The sequence below is a fragment of the Electrophorus electricus genome, chromosome 24, assembly GCF_041902795.1.
Source record: "Electrophorus electricus isolate QZ-2024a chromosome 24, ASM4190279v1, whole genome shotgun sequence".
NCBI classification, from domain to species: Eukaryota; Metazoa; Chordata; class Actinopteri; order Gymnotiformes; family Gymnotidae; genus Electrophorus; species Electrophorus electricus.
In genome coordinates, this window is record NC_137520.1 from 7,746,755 (window position 1) to 7,767,514 (window position 20,760).

Consider the following 20,760-nt stretch of genomic DNA (forward strand, 5'->3'; position numbering starts at 1 on the left):
TGAATTTATAGTATAGATAGTAGATATGGTAAACAATTATACCATACCATGAACCCAATTAATTTCGTATTTGCCTAATCAGCCCCCCCGAATATAATATACAGCAGTTCTAATGGTGGTGTTTCTATGCACGTGGTCTTTTCCAGGTCTGGATGACTCTGAGTATGACCCCAACCTGCTGAGTGACCCCCAGTGGCCTTGCGGGAAGCACAAGAGAGTCCTGATATTTGCCTCCTATATGGTGAGATGGAGGGAGGGGCATGGGGGTTCAGGAGTAGCAGTCGTGTGAAGAGATGGGAGAGTCGGGTGAATTGCACTCTGGGACGGAGATGCACAAGCTAGGGGCTGCATGTGCTGCTCAACTCAGTATTTTGGCGTTAGCTTTCACCATATGCAAAACTATTTACATTTGTCGAATCGCGTGAATGTCGCAATTCATCACACGACCATGGAACCCTCATCTGGAATGCCCAAGGTGGCTCAGGATGTCACGGTAAACAGGAAAAAAAATTATTTGTTAGAGGGTTCTTGTACATATTTCAACCTTCCATGATCTTGGTGTCACAAATTATTAACAAACCATTAAGAAAGCAATATATTGTTAAATATAATTTCAACTAAAATTTCAGGATGCAAAATGCTGGTATGAACTGTAATGGGACATTCAGACTGTTAGAATTGCACCATTGTAACTTGCTAAAAATGTCCTTATTAAACTGCCTACACACCTACTGAAAGAGGGAAACGTCCAAGGAATCTTATGTGTTAGAATACACGAGGAAGCCGCACTGTAGTCACGCCTGATCAGTTCTAGGGCTCCAGCCCTTCCTCGTCTTCATGCTGTCTGTCTTTGTTAAAGTGGAGAGTCAGTAAGGGTTTAGTTCCTGGCAGCAATCCATGAATGATTTGTTTCGGTGTCTCTGTGGGGTCAGATTCAGGTTGATCCATGCATCAGGTTGATCCAACTCTCTCTCACTCTCACTCTCTCTTTCTCTCTCTCTCCCTCTCTCCCTCACTCTCTTTCTCGCTTTCTCTCTCTCTCTCTCTCCCTCTCTCCCACACTCTCTCAGAAACACACACTCTCATGCATAGACAGTTAAAGAGGCTTAAATGACTCTCTATGTCACAGAGCCTTTGTGCTGTTGGAATGAGCTTCATACAAAGGCTGGATATAAAGTCAGGATATATTTTAAAGCCATGGCTTCTATGACTTAAATGTACCTAGTCTGACCAGCTCATATCGTCACTATGCACACCTTAATACTGCTGACAAAAGCATGCAAGTAACACTCTGTCTCTATGTCTCTCAGACAACAGTGATTGAGTATGTGAAACCATCGGATCTGAAGAAAGACATGAATGAAACCTTTAAGGAGAAATTTCCTCACATCAAGCTCACACTCACCAAGATCAGAAGGTACACATCCCTACACACATACAGATTTGCACACTTACACTTACACAAACACATGACTGCTAACAAATAATATAACTGATAGCTGATAGTGCATTAGGTTAATATTGTATCCATATTAGCTGCATTCACGTCCTTGCTATACTATCCCAGTGGATGTACACAGCTTGGCATTAAGTTGTTGCAGTAACTATAGTAATCTCTCTCCTACAGATGTTACATTTTTGCACTTAAACGTACTTTGAGATTAAATGACATTTTCCACAATTCATTTTGCACAGTTTTTACAAATTAGGATCCTGCTAGGATCATGACCTTTTCGTGGGAGAGAGGCTTATAGCCCTAGTGAACCATAGAGCCATGTTGTGAACCATAGAGCCATGTTGTGAACCATAGAGCTATATATTGTGAACCATAGAGCTATATGTTGTGAACCATAGAGCCATGTTGTGAACCATAGAGCCATGTTGTGAACCATAGAGCTATATATTGTGAACCATAGAGCTATATGTTGTGAACCATAGAGCCATGTTGTGAACCATAGAGCCATGTTGTGAACCATAGAGCCATGTTGTGAACCATAGAGCTATATGTTGTGAACCATAGAGCTATATGTTGTGAACCATAGAGCCATGTTGTGAACCATAGAGTCATGTTGTGAACCATAGAGCCATGTTGTGAACCATAGAGCCATGTTGTGAACCATAGAGCCATGTTGTGAACCATAGAGCTATATGTTGTGAACCATAGAGCCATGTTGTGAACCATAGACTCATGTTGTGAACCATAGAGCTATATGTTGTGAACCATAGAGCCATGTTGTGAACCATAGACTCATGTTGTGAACCATAGAGCTATATGTTGTGAACCATAGAGCCATGTTGTGAACCATAGACTCATGTTGTGAACCATAGAGCCATGTTGTGAACCATAGACTCATGTTGTGAACCATAGAGCTATATGTTGTGAACCATAGAGCCATGTTGTGAACCATAGAGCTATATGTTGTGAACCATAGAGCTATATGTTGTGAACCATAGAGCCATGTTGTGAACCATAGAGCCATGTTGTGAACCATAGAGTCATGTTGTGAACCATAGAGTCATGTTGTGAACCATAGAGCCATGTTGTGAACCATAGAGCTATATGTTGTGAACCATAGAGCCATGTTGTCGAGAGCTTCTTGCTCTTGCTTGGGTTATCCTTGGGAGACTGGCCTAGGCAGAGGGCCCAGACAAAGAAGGGTCTACAAGTTTAAGGGAGTGAATCATGGCAAAAAAAAGTAGTGGCTCTGCCACTACTTTGGGTTGTATCAGTAACAGTGAGTGGGGAATCACGGTGTCTGGGCAGAGCAGGATTTCCATACTTATTTTCCTAGGTTTGTAGCACATGGAGAGATCGCTCCATCAGTGCTTCTCAGCACCAGCACAACACAGGAGATGACAGTTACTGGTTATAAGCTTTGCTATAAGCGACACTCTTGTAATCAGTGGAACCCTCCCCGGAGGGCTGTGAGCATACCCTTGTTCTTCGCCACAGGCCCTCTTAACGTCAACATCCTGAACATCTCAAGTTCAAGTTCGGTTTATTCGTCACATACATAGTCATACACAGTATAACACGCAGTGACCCAACACTGTGGTACAAGCCTGCAAAAAAGTGCCAGTTCTGCGAGAACATGGATCTGGCAATATCTAGATTCCACTCCACAAGCTCTTATAGAGACACTTACTTGTTCAGCTTGTCATAACCAGGCATGTGACTCTTTAAAGACTGCAACAAGGGGGTCTACATTCACACCAGGGCAGATGGTCCTCATTCAATAGCTGCTATGACTCAGGTGGCTGGAATACGTTAGCTGTATGCACGCTGATCGACTCGAAGATCAGAGATCAAATAGCTCTGTAGTAGGCCTACTGTGCATGAAAAGCACAAAGCTGTACAAACCTGATTCATCAACATTCACAATTCTTTGATCTCATGAGAGGCCCTGTGCCAGTAGAGGTGAATAAATGATGTCCATGTGAGACATGTTTTTAGAGTTTCTTATAAGATATCTAGTTTTAGAAACCGTACATTCCAAAAGTAAACTGCGATTAATGTTGCCATTCATTTTATTTTTCTTTTGTTCTTAATGAGGCTTTGATGGCCTGTAGATGTTTTGAGAGCAGTCACCTCACTGACTCTGTTCGTCTGTCTGTCCGTCCCGGCGCATCGCGCCCACAGCCTAAAGAGAGAGATGCGGGAGGCTGGGGAGGAGTGCGGCCTGCAGCCGGCCTCCGTGGCTGTGGCCTTCGCCTACTTCGAGAAGCTCGTCCTGCAGGGCCGCCTGAGCAAGGCCAACCGCAAGCTGGTGGCGGCTGCCTGCCTCCTGCTGGCAGCCAAGATCAGCAGCGACCTCAGGAAACAAGAGGTCAAACAGCTTATCGACGTGAGTGCAAATGAGAAAAGAGGAAAAAACGTAAAAAGCCTGAAAAGTTCACCTGCAGCTTCTTTTGGTCTTTTGCTTGAGGTCAGAGGTCTATCAGATTTTGTTTAGAAATACTTTCTCTCTCTCACTACACACACACACACACACACACACACAACCTGAAATCTGCATATATATATATATATATATATATATATATATATATATATATATTATATTTCAGTTCACAGCAATTAATCACATAATTAGTGTCACATATGGAAGCACCATGAAGATCCAGTGTGTAAGGAGATAAACTACTGTTCAGTCAATTAGAGGTCAAAGCAAAAAGGTTGTGGATTATTCAAAGTCTGTTTTATTCTATTAATAAGAGCTTGAATAGAGCTTGGCATTGTATTGTAGCGATACAGGCTGGCTGTCTGAGCAGTCTACTGAATGTCAAGAATTTCATGCCTACATGAATACAACTGTTGTTTTTATTAAAGGCATTAAACAGCCATTTCTGTGATGGTTCTTTTAAGAACCCCACAATAATAATTGACTCTGTTCACCTAACAAAAGTCAAAAAGAGCATAATGTCGACAAGTTCATAATCATTTACTTTTAGTTTCATTCCTGCACAGAGTACACACAGCAAAGTGCTAGATAACACTGGCTAGATAACACTTCACAGATGTTGATGCAGTAAAGTGGTTAAATAATAGCTGAGCACAATCCTGCTCTGGAGCTATAGTCACTGATCTCCAAACCCATGTTCCCATAAAGCCCTGCCAGTCAGAGCGAGTACTCCAGAGCGTTCACTGACGCCCTCTCATCCTGGCTCTTCTCTTTGCAGAAACTGGAGGAGAGGTTCCGCATTAGCAGGAGAGAGCTGATCTCCTTCGAGTTCACTGTACTGGTGGCTCTGGAGATGGCCCTCTATCTGCCTGAGAGCAAAGTCATGCCCCACTTCCACCGCCTGGTGCAGCAGCCCTGAGCCTGCAGCACCACCCACCCCAGCCAGAGCTGGGCCACGGGATCAGAGAGGCTATGGAGACCGGCCTCAGGGAAGGTTTCAGGCCAACACTAAGTGCTTGTAGGTTATAGTTAACATATATATTTTTTGCTTTTTATATTCACATGGGACATGTGAGGGAAATGATATGACATATTAGTTACGAGGCAGCTTTAAATCAACTCCAAACACTCAAATAACAAGGGAAGAGTTTTCCCACATCCTGTGTGTGTGTGTGTGTGTGTGTGTGTGTGTGTGTGTGTGTGTGTGTGTGTGTGTGTGTGCGCGTGTGCACGCTATTGACATGATTGTGACAAAAATAACTTCTATTTTTAATTTAAAGTAGAACTATCCTTGTATAGACACTTCTTTGAAAGTATATTTACAGCCACACTGAAACAGCCTGTATAATTTACTGTTACTATAAATTATTATACATCCAGGCATTTCCTGCTTTTAACCAATTCATGGTGAAAAGACTCATTTGTATAATGTTATGCAATATTTGAGGGGGTTTTTTTCTGTCACTGGTACAACACCACTGTCCCACCAGTGTGCACTGTTTGACTGTGTTCTGTGTTGAGACTTTTAAGATGTTTCGCAAAGCCTCTGATTGGAAGACAAAAAATTACATATTTACATTTCCAATGTAAATGTAAATTAGATGCTCTACATTAGAGCTGATTCAGACTAAAGCACATTTGCCGTGCTTCAGTGTTCTATTTAATTCTTTTAATTTACTTGTTTTTCCAGAGACTTATAATATGTACTGTGTGCCCTTATCCTCTTTTCCACACTATTTCTATCCACACTAATTCTTATGGCTCCATGAGTTCCACACATTTCAGCCTTTATTAAGGAACAGCTTTATAGTGTACTGTGTGCAATAATTATTTAATGTGGTGGCCAACACACACTGTTCAGTACTTCCTCTTCCATTAGTATACACACAAAAAACACAAAAATAGGAAGCATTTACGCTGTACATTTTACGTGTGGAAAATATTATATTTGACATTCGTAATATATAATTGAAACACTTTCTCATCTTGCTTTGTGACACAGTGGTCAGTGGTGTGAGTAGCTCTGGTGACACTGATAGCCTTGTCACTATGAAGCTGTTTACTTTGCCTGTCAGTGTGAAAGATGGTGCCATTTTCTAGCTGATCTAAGATTATCTTATAGCAAAAATCACCAAAAGGAGAATTGCTTACAAGTCCCCATAAACTAACAATTCTCCTGTACACGCTTGTGTTAATAACGGCTCACTTTTTTCTTCAACTTCTGATTTCCAATACATATCGTTTTCTAATGTTTATTGGCTTGGTTATAATTTACAGTACCAATAACTGAATGCCGTATGCTCCTGCCATAGATACTGTGACCTTCAGAAACTACAGCAAATTGAGAACGCTTGCACTTTAGGAGGATGGTCTGGATTTATGCTGTCCCATAGAACTATTGTCCCAGTGAGGAATACGGTCCCATAACTGCCCTTCCTCTGGCTTTCTGGAGTTTGTGGTAAATGCACATACCACAGTGGTTAGTAGGGGCAGTCAATCTTCTAACAGGGCTCAGAGGAACTGGTCCAAGCTTTTCTTTCTGTCCAAGATGGTTTGCATTATGCTGTAGTTTACAGTGTCTTTGCAAAAATAGAACCTGTGTTCACGGTCGTAGGACAAAGAATTTCAAATGCCATCTTGTGGTAAACACTGGCAATAACCATATGTATGACGTCACTGCGGGGAAAAGATGAATTCATGGCAGTCGTTTGTTTCCCCTCATCCTGTACGTGCAAATTCCTCATTGTTAGATCTGTCTGTATATTTGTGCACTTAAATACCTTTTTTTTTTGGTTTGAGAATGACTTGTGACCATGAGAGAGTCACTGTTAGCAGACTAGTGAAATTCAAGAAAGCAGTCTTTTTGAATGAGGCTTTTTTTTTTGCTCTAGGTTCACCTAGACAGGGATTCAAAGACTAGTAAGTGCCTGAGAGAATTAAATGATTTGTAAGTGGGAGACAACAAATAAAGTCTGAATGCCAAATCTAAATGAGATAATCAGTGAAGCATTACACTGTGATTCTTCTGTGATTAATCCCTGACAGTCACACTGTTGTCATAATTTTAAGTAATGCAATAAGTAGGCAGTAGAATTTGAAGCTTTAAAGTGTCCCTCAGTGTGTTTAGCAACTCTTGCAGTCTGCTGGTCACTTCTGCCCACCTAGTCCAGTACTGGAGTCCCAGTCCTGCTGTGGTGTGGCACAGCATATGGGTTCTAGAACCAGCAGAGTCATGTTGGGGTAGTTACAGAGGTACAAGAAATTGGAAAGGCTGTTCATTTAGAGTTCCAGTTTGATAGTCTTGTATAGTCTTCCGCTTTTCTAATATCATGTACAAACTATATTTGAATAGTAGTATGAGAAAGATTTCTGCTGTTTGTTTTGCTTGGAAACATTTATTTTTTCCACTTCACTTGATTTTATTCTGTTTGCTTTTTCCTGTAATGTATGCATACTATCATACGTATTGTACTTGTATGATAAATACTGTGTATTTGTTGTTCTTGTTGTTGTTGGTTTGTATAATATACCACAAAAGAGCACTTTGGAAATATATTTTCTGATTTCACTACTAATGTGCATTAATTATTTACTTCCTTTGTATTTCTGACATATATTCTAAGTTAGTTGACATTGGTAGTTAATGGTAGTTGTCACAATGAAGAAAATAGTTGTAAATAACAGGTAAAATAATGATGAAACTGCTTTTATTTTCTTAACAACTATGATTTGCTCTGATAGTAACAGGAAGTAATTTTTTTTTTTACATTTTTGATAATTCCTAAAACAATAATATTAAGAAAAATAAATGAACAATTCCTATAATTACTATAATGATTTCATTATTTATATTGTATTTTCACTGTGGAAAGCTTTGAATGACTGGGAGGGAATTAATTAACCTACCAGTATCCATGTGTCTGAACCTGTAGTCTAACATTGTATCATTCTACACCACTCAATGGCAGCAATTTTCACATTTTAAATTGAAAATCAAATGAATTTTTAAAAAATGAATACGTACAGCATTTCATGAAGGAAATTACTGATATTCAAATAAATTAACATTGTATACTGGTTGGTCTTAAAAGTTAACAGTTAGCTGTACAAGTCAACAGTTAGCCAACTAGCTAAAAGGTCTGTCAATTCCTAATAGACTATGAAACTCAGTATGCTAACTTTGTCAGTGTTGCTTAGTTAAAGGAAGTATTAAATTATTAAGTTATACTAAGCATCTTAATATGTGAGAAAAAGCATGTGCAGTGAGCTATTTCGCCCCTAGAGCAATTACATTAGCTAGCTAGCGGTTATTAATAGCTACCATCTTATATTCATAGTTAATAGACAATCTTAATATTAGTTAAATTGCTAATTAATAATTAGTTTTACCTATTATAAATGGTTCTGCAGGAGGCAAGAGACAAGCATTTTACAGGGAACGTATGAGTGGGATGAAGCTGGGTTATTGGCTAGGGAGTCCCCTCTTTCTGCCTTTCAGTAGACTCTGGGACTGTCACGAAGTGGAACACTAAAGCTTAAAATTTGTCAGACAGAATATAATTTAGGACACAACAGAACAAAATATGCAATATCCTAGTGGATAGGGCACTGCCCTCTAATTCAAGAAATTTTGAGATTGTGCCCTCTCGGCTAGCAGTGGTGCAGCGGAAGCTTGCTGGGCCCATAACCCAGAGGTAGATGGATCAAAACCATCCTCTGCAAAAATGGCTTTATAGGAACTTTTAGTAACCGCTACTTAAAAACTGTTGTAGAGTGGGTTTGGTGCTTTTGTTATTTATAAAGAAAATGCTTCTGCTATTCGTGTTGTTCTTCCTTCACTGAAACAAATGAAGCTTTGGTGCCTAATTAAGGAGTTTTAAATCAGCGTAGGTGCAGGTCACCATCTCTGGATTCACTCGTTGAAGCAAAAAGCATTCTTTTCTAAAGTCCTGGAGTATGTGCAAGTAGGATCTTTTTCACTGCGAGCGTATGGCTATGTATGTGACGAATAAACCAAACTTGAACTTCTTATTGTTGCATTTATCTTTGCATGTCTTTCCGCCTTTCAGTAGACTCTGGGACTGTCAGGAAGTGGAACACTAAATCTTAAAATTTGTCACAGTCAGACAGAATATAATTTAGGACACAATAGAATACAATATGCCCCATTCAGCCCTATCGGATAGCAGAGTGTGGCAGCGGAAGCATGCTTGGCCCATAACCCAGCGGTCGATGGATTGAACCCATCCTTTGCTAAAATGGCTTTAAGAGAAGTCATAGTAATCGCTACTTAAAAACTGTTGTAGAGTGGGTTTGGTGCTTTTGTTATTTATAAAGAAAATGCTTCTGCTATTGGTGGTGTTCTTGCTTCACTGCAACAAAACCCCACATCAACTCACAACCACAGTAAGCTTTATTTCTCAGAATATTTTTTAAACCAAAAAATAAAACTGTCAAGCAAAAAAGGTATTCCAAAAAGAATGAATGTAACAACAGCTTTTGAAACATCACTGCATCTTTGGCAATTTATGCGGAAATGTATATATTTGGCCCGCTTTACTTCTTCAATAGATTTACTCTTTATAAAGAAAAGGGTTGGATTTTAGGAGGCAAAAATAGAACACAGCAAACTTATAAAATACAACCTCAAAGTATTTATAAATCTGTACAAATATGTAATGTCTCTAAGCGTACTTCTGAACATGCCACTTTGTGAAGCATATCTGTTTTACATTTATGCAGAGTGGAACATTGCAAGATTTGCACATGAGCATTGTCCTCTTCTTGCAGTACACACATTTCCTCCTCCCATGTGAGGCTTTCTGTCGCACGTCAGTGGATACCTGACACACTGGAACAGGGAAGCACCCCTCTGGTCTCTGCTCCCGGACATGAGGAAGAGATGAGCAGGCGCTCACAGCTTCTGCCTGCGAAGATTCCTGTGGCTGCCCAGCACCAGCCAGCTCCAAACACAACACCTCCCTGAAGCGCTTCTGGTTGAGGGGCTTCTGCTGTCTTGCCAGTGCCATCTCCTTATGGATAATGAAGCTGTTCATCACCGCAATGTCAATAAACTGAAGAAACAGCTGCACAAACCAGCGCCTGGTCTTCTGGGTTGGAGAGAAGTACTTTATGAGGGCATCAGACCAGTCAACTTCTCCCATGAACGTGTTGTATGCCCACACAGGGTCCGGTACTGGGATCTGTTGGGTGCACCAAGCGCCACTTGGACTTCTGACCTGACACTGCATTGATTTTCCACTATAGGCTTTGTGGGCAGTGGAGCACACAGTGACATCTCGTATGTCCTTCCACTTTACGAACAGCAACGGGCCATCCCTGATCCATCGCATGTCACCACGGTCTGCTTTTCTTGGCAGGGCATTAGCTGATGTTCTTGGGAAGCATATCCTGGTCTCACGGATGGTTCCACATGCCCCAAAACCAATTCCTCGCAGGTGACGGAAGAGCAGCGAACTGGTGTAAAAACTGTCAACATAAACTGTGTATCCCGTGCCCAGAGAAGGTACATCAATCAGATCAACCACAGCATCGAAGCTTAGGCCTTTTCCAGACCGTTTCCGTGCATTCCCCTTATACACGCGGAAGTTATACGTGTAGCCACTGGAGATGTCAGCCAGGACGAAGAGCTTGTACCCCCGCCTGGGGGGCTTGTCCGTCACCCTGTGCCTCACCTCGGTGGCCACGATTCTTTCATCTACTGCAATGTTCTGGTGCGGATGGTAGTAGGCCTGGCAGGCAGTCAGGATCTGTTCCTGGAGTGGCTTGATGCGGAAGAGACCATCATACCCAGGCTGACCTTGGAGCTGATCATTTACGGCATCTGCTGCTGGGTCACTCATGTGCAGGTATGCACTGATGGCTTTATACCGCTTCCCAGCCATCACAGAAGGAGGAAACGGGTAGCTATGCAAGTGATCCTTCCTCCACAGGTCCCCAATAGCTGAAGGCTTCATCAGTCCAAGATAGATGATTATGCTGAGATAATGAAGCATTTCATCCGCATTTACATCCGTCCACGGCCTCTTCGTGTCATTCCCTTTTCTCTGAGCTGCAAATCCGTTGGTATTGTTGCATAGGGTTTGGATCACCTCTTGACTGAAGAACAGCTGGAAGATGTCAGAAGGGCTGTAGACCGTCTGAAAATCCAACTGAACTCCTGGGTTCCTCCTGGGACAAAACGTCAATGGGGGAGGCTGCTCATCTTCCTCTGAGGTGTCGTGCCATCTGTCCTCCTGTGCCGTAGGTGGTGGTGACGCTGTGCTCTTTCCCCCGGGAGCTGATCTTCTCTTCCTTGCTCTAGCAAGAGGTTGTTGCCCAGCTACGGTGTGGGAGGTGTTGCTGGGTATCGGAGCTGATGGTATGGGCACTACTGTCTTTGCATGGGGTGGGCTTGTGCTTCTGCTGCCTTTGTCACTAGAGAGGGTAGAAGTTGATTGTTGCCCTGGGAGTGGGTCAGAAGAGGTGTGAAACATTCCATGTGGGGGAGGGTAAGGTGGATCTACTTCACTGCGAGACAAAGACAGGATAACATAGCCAAATGAGTGCAATATGTACCATGAAAATAAATACAAACTTCAAACTGTCATGATAAATAAGGATAAATTACTATAAGTAATAGTTACACTTACATTATTAGTTATTGCATATTAGTTACAACTATAGTACCTTTCTCATAGCCAAGGACACTTTACAATCAACACTCAACTCACAACACGCAGACGCAGATGTTCGAGATTTTACACTGGCTAAATCATATTAGCGCAATAGGCTACAATATAATGTCGACGCACCATAACTACTTGCTAAACGATATTAGATTCAGTGCCAATAGGCTAAAAGATTATGTTGGAGTTAATATTCTATAAATATATAGTATGCATTCTCTCAAGCCAACCCAACAGTCTCACAAAAGTGAATGATATACTTACGGCATATCGAGCACGGCGTCGATTCCATGGACAAACGCGACTTCTTCCTCTGAGTCCATGCTTGCAGCCATGGAAGCGTCATCACTCTCACTCTCCTCATCACTAAATCTAAACAAGTTCTCATCAACTTCAGCCAGTGTAAGTCGTTTCCTTTCCATGGTTGTGATAAAGATATGCACTAAAACGTTTTAGCAAAAACGAAATCACGGAGTAAACTAAACTCTTACACTTCTTTATGAAACTCTTCTTGCATACTCACGCCCCTTTTTAAGTCAGCTATTGCACAGTCTCTCTGGACAAGTACGACACAAGTACGACTTTACACCACAGTAAAGCCCACAGTAAATCCAACTCGACCTTTGGCCTGTTGTTACTTCAGTCGTCTGTGATAAAGATATCCACTAAAAGGTTTTCTCGAAGGCAAAAACGAAATCACGAAGTAAACTGCCCAAAAACCGAGCAACTAACGTGCACTCTACAATAGCAACAGGTAAACAGCACGCGCGCAACAGGGCTCGTTAATGTGTTCCGCGTGGCCCGCCCCGTCTCTGTAGTGACCATTCATGGCAAATGAGCTGTCGAGATTTTCGTCTGCCTGAATGCTATTTGTTGAAAATGGTGTCAAACACTTTGGTTTCGATGGCCCATTACTGTAAGCTTTTTTTTCTTCCTTTCCCCATTTTCTACCAGGGTCTTCTGGTACTTACATTTACATTTATGCCATTTACTTGCAAATAAGAATTAGTTCTTAATGTACAAATTACGCAAGGAGCACAATAAAAAAAAAAAAGCATAGCACAGGACACGTGGTTTGGCTTTTTCAGAAGATACAAAAGCAGAATGAGTAAAACTAGGGGTCTACAATATACATGTAGACTTTCCTGGCACCATCTTGGAGCCAGGACAGAAATTGATGCTTGTCATCCATTAGACGTGAAGCAAGGTATTTCAAGCCGAGCCGTACTCGAGGTTCGAAGTACTCGAGGTACGGATTGGGCTGTGACCATTGACCTCGTATATGAAGGGGCTGGTCCATTTTTGGCTTTGTAGGCAAGCATCAAGGTTTTAAACGTTGGAGCTGTCAAGTGTGGCCTTCTTGAGGATTGGTACCACCCTGGCGGTTTTGAATGCAGTTGGCACGTATCCAGAAGATAAGGAATTATTGATGATGACAGTGATGAAAGGAAGCAGATCTCTTACACTTGTCTGGAACAGAGTGGAACGAATTAGATCCAGCAGACATGTAGTCGGATTGCTGGAAGTCAGGAGCTGAAGAATTTCGTCTGAGGAGAGAGGAGAAAAAGAAGTCAGAGAGTTGGATGTTGGGGAATGCACATTGGTTGAGAGAGTGCATCTCCTTCATATCCAGGATATTTAATTTTAGAATTTTAGCATCTGAATTTGGCCTTTTGAATTTCATCAACTTGAAAAAAATAAAATTAATAAAAAATTATATATATATATATATATATATATATATATATATATATATATATATATATACACTACTCATGGTAAGGAAAAAACAGGGTACAGAGTATTTTCATACACTGTACATTATTTTATACTTGTATATAAGCCAGTAGGTTTACTAAGTAGCACTTCAGAATGGACTTCCATTGTCCATAATAAAATGTATTATTGTATTTATTAGTATAGATTTATATAGTAGGATTCTAAGTTTTAGTAAAATGTTTTATTATATAGCCTGTATGGTACTTTAATATTACTCTATCTATAATGGTCAAGCTTTGTTTTCCATGCGTACAGGGCATTTTGATTTGGCTTTTTCAGAAGATACAAAAGCAGAATGAGTAAAACTAGGGGTCTACAATATACATGTAGACTTTGCAAACAAGGTCACTGGGTTGCATGTATGTTTTAAATAAGGTAACAAACAAAGTATAATTAATGAACTATGAATCGTTCCTAAATAATTAAATAAGATCTGAAAAACAATTTAATTGAAAATAAACTTTAATACAACTTCTCTCAAGAAAAATAATTTACAAAACAGAAATTTACAATTTACAAAGCAGAGGAAAAAATGTGGTCCAGAGACCACAGCACTTCAGACAGAGAAGTCCATCACTGCAGCCAGATGCAGAATGCCAGGAATCACCTCCACCAGGTCTAAGATTTGCTTGGAGAAGAACAATTCTCCTTCTTTGGTAACCACTGCATCACACACCAATTGGCTCCTCACCGAAAAGGTTCATGCATGGCCTTTTGCTAGGAGGTTGGCCCTCGTCAGCATGTGCCTCCGACTCTGAGCTGGAGTGAGAGAATGATCCCTCATCTCCAGAGAAGGCCTTCCTCTTTCTCTTCCGCAGCTGCGGTGGTGGAGTTGTCGTCGTTTGCTTGGCCATGTTCTGCATGTGGTTCTGGTGGCAGGTCTTATGCCATTGCTCCAGTCTGGACAGGTGAGAGTAGTAGGTCTGCATGTACCACTCCCAGTAGACCTGCTGCCAGTAGAGCTCCTGGTTGGTATAATAAGCTCCAATGTTGCCAGGCAGCTGAGCTCTGTACCTCCACCAGACCTTACAAACATACATTTAATTAGCTTTTTCTTTTTTCCCCTCTGTGTCATACATAGCAATTTGGTAAGGAGCACACCAGTGGGATGCTGGAGGATCTTTATGGTCAGTGCCTCTACAGCACCACTAATATGGCCGACCACATGCGAGGGTGCCGGCCCATAGGAGTCCACACACATCACTGTCTCATTGGGGGGGGGGGGGGGGGTGACAAAACAATTAATTCAAGTCAAATATGGTTGATTTAAATAGCAAACAAATTAAGCAATGAAATGTTAAAAATGAATTAATGTATATATACATACTTTCAAATACATTCTGCAGTATATGAAAATAGACAGTTATGGATTAAAGAACTCACTGGCAGGCTGGAGGTAGTCTGGATTCATCTGATTCAGAAGCTGCCCTTTAGCAGGGGAAAGTGCCTCTGCCTTTCCAGGTCATGGCCTGAATGCAAACCGCAAACCGGGTGCCCAGAGGAAGCATGAATGTGCCCTGTAAATAATATCATCAGGTCTATAAGAAGGGCTACAGTGCCATGTAATGTCATTAGAATGTTGTTAATAGAGTATGTGATGTCATGTTTCCTGGAAACCTGTTAAGTGATTTTTATTTACATTCTCCATGGCAACAGAAAGATAATACTTATGTAACATGGTAGGTGTTTTAAAAATGGTAATGAATTATACTCAAATATACAATTTATGCTAATGTATAAAATATTAATCAAAATGCCCTGTACGCATGGAAAACAAAGCTTGACCATTATAGATAGAGTAATATTAAAGTACCATACAGGCTATATAATAAAACATTTTACTAAAACTTAGAATCCTACTATATAAATCTATACTAATAAATACAATAATACATTTTATTATGGACAATGGAAGTCCATTCTGAAGTGCTACTTAGTAAACCTACTGGCTTATATACAAGTATAAAATAATGTACAGTGTATGAAAATACTCTGTACCCTGTTTTTTCCTTACCATGAGTAGTGTATATATATATATATATATGCAAGAAGAGTTTCATATATATATATATATATATATATATATATAATTTTTTATTAATTTTATTTTTTTCAAGTTGATGAAATTCAAAAGGCCAAATTCAGATGCTAAAATTCTAAAATTAAATATCCTGGATATGAAGGAGATGCACTCTCTCAACCAATGTGCATTCCCCAACATCCAACTCTCTGACTTCTTTTTCTCCTCTCTCCTCAGACGAAATTCTTCAGCTCCTGACTTCCAGCAATCCGACTACATGTCTGCTGGATCTAATTCGTTCCACTCTGTTCCAGACAAGTGTAAGAGATCTGCTTCCTTTCATCACTGTCATCATCAATAATTCCTTATCTTCTGGATACGTGCCAACTGCATTCAAAACCGCCAGGGTGGTACCAATCCTCAAGAAGGCCACACTTGACAGCTCCAACGTTTAAAACCTTGATGCTTGCCTACAAAGCCAAAAATGGACCAGCCCCTTCATATACGAGGTCAATGGTCACAGCCCAATCCGTACCTCGAGTACTTCGAACCTCGAGTACGGCTCGGCTTGAAATACCTTGCTTCACGTCTAATGGATGACAAGCATCAATTTCTGTCCTGGCTCCAAGATGGTGCCAGGAAAGTCTACATGTATATTGTAGACCCCTAGTTTTACTCATTCTGCTTTTGTATCTTCTGAAAAAGCCAAACCACGTGTCCTGTGCTATGCTTTTTTTTTTTTATTGTGCTCCTTGCGTAATTTGTACATTAAGAACTAATTCTTATTTGCAAGTAAATGGCATAAATGTAAATGTAAGTACCAGAAGACCCTGGTAGAAAATGGGGAAAGGAAGAAAAAAAAGCTTACAGTAATGGGCCATCGAAACCAAAGTGTTTGACACCATTTTCAACAAATAGCATTCAGGCAGACGAAAATCTCGACAGCTCATTTGCCATGAATGGTCACTACAGAGACGGGGCGGGCCACGCGGAACACATTAACGAGCCCTGTTGCGCGCGTGCTGTTTACCTGTTGCTATTGTAGAGTGCACGTTAGTTGCTCGGTTTTTGGGCAGTTTACTTCGTGATTTCGTTTTTGCCTTCGAGAAAACCTTTTAGTGGATATCTTTATCACAGACGACTGAAGTAACAACAGGCCAAAGGTCGAGTTGGATTTACTGTGGGCTTTACTGTGGTGTAAAGTCGTACTTGTGTCGTACTTGTCCAGAGAGACTGTGCAATAGCTGACTTAAAAAGGGGCGTGAGTATGCAAGAAGAGTTTCATAAAGAAGTGTAAGAGTTTAGTTTACTCCGTGATTTCGTTTTTGCTAAAACGTTTTAGTGCATATCTTTATCACAACCATGGAAAGGAAACGACTTACACTGGCTGAAGTTGATGAGAACTTGTTTAGATTTAGTGATGAGGAGAGTGAGAGTGATGACGCTTCCATGGCTGCAAGCATGGACTCAGAGGAAGAAGTCGCGTTTGTCCATGGAATCGACGCCGTGCTCGATATGCCGTAAGTATATCATTCACTTTTGTGAGACTGTTGGGTTGGCTTGAGAGAATGCATACTATATATTTATAGAATATTAACTCCAACATAATCTTTTAGCCTATTGGCACTGAATCTAATATCGTTTAGCAAGTAGTTATGGTGCGTCGACATTATATTGTAGCCTATTGCGCTAATATGATTTAGCCAGTGTAAAATCTCGAACATCTGCGTCTGCGTGTTGTGAGTTGAGTGTTGATTGTAAAGTGTCCTTGGCTATGAGAAAGGTACTATAGTTGTAACTAATATGCAATAACTAATAATGTAAGTGTAACTATTACTTATAGTAATTTATCCTTATTTATCATGACAGTTTGAAGTTTGTATTTATTTTCATGGTACATATTGCACTCATTTGGCTATGTTATCCTGTCTTTGTCTCGCAGTGAAGTAGATCCACCTTACCCTCCCCCACATGGAATGTTTCACACCTCTTCTGACCCACTCCCAGGGCAACAATCAACTTCTACCCTCTCTAGTGACAAAGGCAGCAGAAGCACAAGCCCACCCCATGCAAAGACAGTAGTGCCCATACCATCAGCTCCGATACCCAGCAACACCTCCCACACCGTAGCTGGGCAACAACCTCTTGCTAGAGCAAGGAAGAGAAGATCAGCTCCCGGGGGAAAGAGCACAGCGTCACCACCACCTACGGCACAGGAGGACAGATGGCACGACACCTCAGAGGAAGATGAGCAGCCTCCCCCATTGACGTTTTGTCCCAGGAGGAACCCAGGAGTTCAGTTGGATTTTCAGACGGTCTACAGCCCTTCTGACATCTTCCAGCTGTTCTTCAGTCAAGAGGTGATCCAAACCCTATGCAACAATACCAACGGATTTGCAGCTCAGAGAAAAGGGAATGACACGAAGAGGCCGTGGACGGATGTAAATGCGGATGAAATGCTTCATTATCTCAGCATAATCATCTATCTTGGACTGATGAAGCCTTCAGCTATTGGGGACCTGTGGAGGAAGGATCACTTGCATAGCTACCCGTTTCCTCCTTCTGTGATGGCTGGGAAGCGGTATAAAGCCATCAGTGCATACCTGCACATGAGTGACCCAGCAGCAGATGCCGTAAATGATCAGCTCCAAGGTCAGCCTGGGTATGATGGTCTCTTCCGCATCAAGCCACTCCAGGAACAGATCCTGACTGCCTGCCAGGCCTACTACCATCCGCACCAGAACATTGCAGTAGATGAAAGAATCGTGGCCACCGAGGTGAGGCACAGGGTGACGGACAAGCCCCCCAGGCGGGGGTACAAGCTCTTCGTCCTGGCTGACATCTCCAGTGGCTACACGTATAACTTCCGCGTGTATAAGGGGAATGCACGGAAACGGTCTGGAAAAGGCCTAAGCTTCGATGCTGTGGTTGATCTGATTGATGTACCTTCTCTGGGCACGGGATACACAGTTTATGTTGACAGTTTTTACACCAGTTCGCTGCTCTTCCGTCACCTGCGAGGAATTGGTTTTGGGGCATGTGGAACCATCCGTGAGACCAGGATATGCTTCCCAAGAACATCAGCTAATGCCCTGCCAAGAAAAGCAGACCGTGGTGACATGCGATGGATCAGGGATGGCCCGTTGCTGTTCGTAAAGTGGAAGGACATACGAGATGTCACTGTGTGCTCCACTGCCCACAAAGCCTATAGTGGAAAATCAATGCAGTGTCAGGTCAGAAGTCCAAGTGGCGCTTGGTGCACCCAACAGATCCCAGTACCGGACCCTGTGTGGGCATACAACACGTTCATGGAAGAAGTTGACTGGTCTGATGCCCTCATAAAGTACTTCTCTCCAACCCAGAAGACCAGGCGCTGGTTTGTGCAGCTGTTTCTTCAGTTTATTGACATTGCGGTGATGAACAGCTTCATTATCCATAAGGAGATGGCACTGGCAAGAGAGCAGAAGCCCCTCAACCAGAAGCGCTTCAGGGAGGTGTTGTGTTTGGAGCTGGCTGGTGCTGGGCAGCCACAGGAATCTTCGCAGGCAGAAGCTGTGAGCGCCTGCTCATCTCTTCCTCATGTCCGGGAGCAGAGACCAGAGGGGTGCTTCCCTGTTCCAGTGTGTCAGGTATCCACTGACGTGCGACAGAAAGCCTCACATGGGAGGAGGAAATGTGTGTACTGCAAGAAGAGGACAATGCTCATGTGCAAATCTTGCAATGTTCCACTCTGCATAAATGTAAAACAGATGTGCTTCACAAAGTGGCATGTTCAGAAGTACGCTTAGAGACATTACATATTTGTACAGATTTATAAATACTTTGAGGTTGTATTTTATAAGTTTGCTGTGTTCTATTTTTGCCTCCTAAAATCCAACCCTTTTCTTTATAAAGAGTAAATCTATTGAAGAAGTAAAGCGGGCCAAATATATACATTTCCGCATAAATTGCCAAAGATGCAGTGATGTTTCAAAAGCTTTTGTTACATCCATTCTTTTTGGAATACCTTTTTTGCTTGACAGTTTTATTTTTTGGTTTAAAAAATATTCTGAGAAATAAAGCTTACTGTGGTTGTGAGTTGATGTGGGGTTTTGTTGCAGTGAAGCAAGAACACCACCAATAGCAGAAGCATTTTCTTTATAAATAACAAAAGCACCAAACCCACTCTACAACAGTTTTTAAGTAGCGATTACTATGACTTCTCTTAAAGCCATTTTAGCAAAGGATGGGTTCAATCCATCGACCGCTGGGTTATGGGCCAAGCATGCTTCCGCTGCCACACTCTGCTATCCGATAGGGCTGAATGGGGCATATTGTATTCTATTGTGTCCTAAATTATATTCTGTCTGACTGTGACAAATTTTAAGATTTAGTGTTCCACTTCCTGACAGTCCCAGAGTCTACTGAAAGGCGGAAAGACATGCAAAGATAAATGCAACAATAAGAAGTTCAAGTTTGGTTTATTCGTCACATACATAGCCATACGCTCGCAGTGAAAAAGATCCTACTTGCACATACTCCAGGACTTTAGAAAAGAATGCTTTTTGCTTCAACGAGTGAATCCAGAGATGGTGACCTGCACCTACGCTGATTTAAAACTCCTTAATTAGGCACCAAAGCTTCATTTGTTTCAGTGAAGGAAGAACAACACGAATAGCAGAAGCATTTTCTTTATAAATAACAAAAGCACCAAACCCACTCTACAACAGTTTTTAAGTAGCGGTTACTAAAAGTTCCTATAAAGCCATTTTTGCAGAGGATGGTTTTGATCCATCTACCTCTGGGTTATGGGCCCAGCAAGCTTCCGCTGCACCACTGCTAGCCGAGAGGGCACAATCTCAAAATTTCTTGAATTAGAGGGCAGTGCCCTATCCACTAGGATATTGCATATTTTGTTCTGTTGTGTCCTAAATTATATTCTGTCTGTGACAAATTTTAAGCTTTAGTGTTCCACTTCGTGACAGTCCCAGAGTCTACTGAAAGGCAGAAAGAGGGGACTCCCTAGCCAATAACCCAGCTTCATCCCACTCATACGTTCCCTGTAAAATGCTTGTCTCTTGCCTCCTGCAGAACCATTTATAATAGGTAAAACTAATTATTAATTAGCAATTTAACTAATATTAAGATTGTCTATTAACTATGAATATAAGATGGTAGCTATTAATAACCGCTAGCTAGCTAATGTAATTGCTCTAGGGGCGAAATAGCTCACTGCACATGCTTTTTCTCACATATTAAGATGCTTAGTATAACTTAATAATTTAATACTTCCTTTAACTAAGCAACACTGACAAAGTTAGCATACTGAGTTTCATAGTCTATTAGGAATTGACAGACCTTTTAGCTAGTTGGCTAACTGTTGACTTGTACA

The 20,760-nt window shown here is 41.5% G+C and overlaps 1 protein-coding gene across 2 annotated transcripts; it reads left to right on the plus strand.

Annotated features, from left to right (window-relative positions):
* On the plus strand, positions 1–7,683 carry LOC118240704 (CDK5 and ABL1 enzyme substrate 2-like). 2 transcript variants are annotated; one of them, XR_004775573.2, is made up of 5 exons: positions 1–241; positions 1,311–1,417; positions 3,641–3,845; positions 4,681–4,920; positions 6,215–7,683. XR_004775573.2 is itself a non-coding variant. In XM_035522254.2 (4 exons), exons 1-4 carry the CDS (start codon positions 113–115, stop codon positions 4,819–4,821), a joined length of 582 nt encoding a protein of 193 aa, XP_035378147.1. In that variant the 5' UTR covers positions 1–112; the 3' UTR covers positions 4,822–5,019. The 2 variants fall into 2 exon arrangements, 1 of the variants encoding a protein (XP_035378147.1); XM_035522254.2 differs by lacking the exon at positions 6,215–7,683 and having other exon boundaries at positions 4,681–5,019.
* The last annotated feature ends 13,077 nt before the right edge of the window (positions 7,684–20,760 follow it).

Excerpts from the sequence above, each read along its gene's own strand:
- LOC118240704 (XM_035522254.2), top strand. The coding sequence starts at position 113 with ATGGTGGTGTTTCTATGCACGTGGTCTTTTCCAGGTCTGGATGACTCT. Across the intron at positions 242-1,310 it reads TGATATTTGCCTCCTATATG|ACAACAGTGATTGAGTATGT; the intron begins GTGAGATGGAGG and ends TATGTCTCTCAG. Across the intron at positions 1,418-3,640 it reads ACACTCACCAAGATCAGAAG|CCTAAAGAGAGAGATGCGGG; the intron begins GTACACATCCCT and ends TCGCGCCCACAG.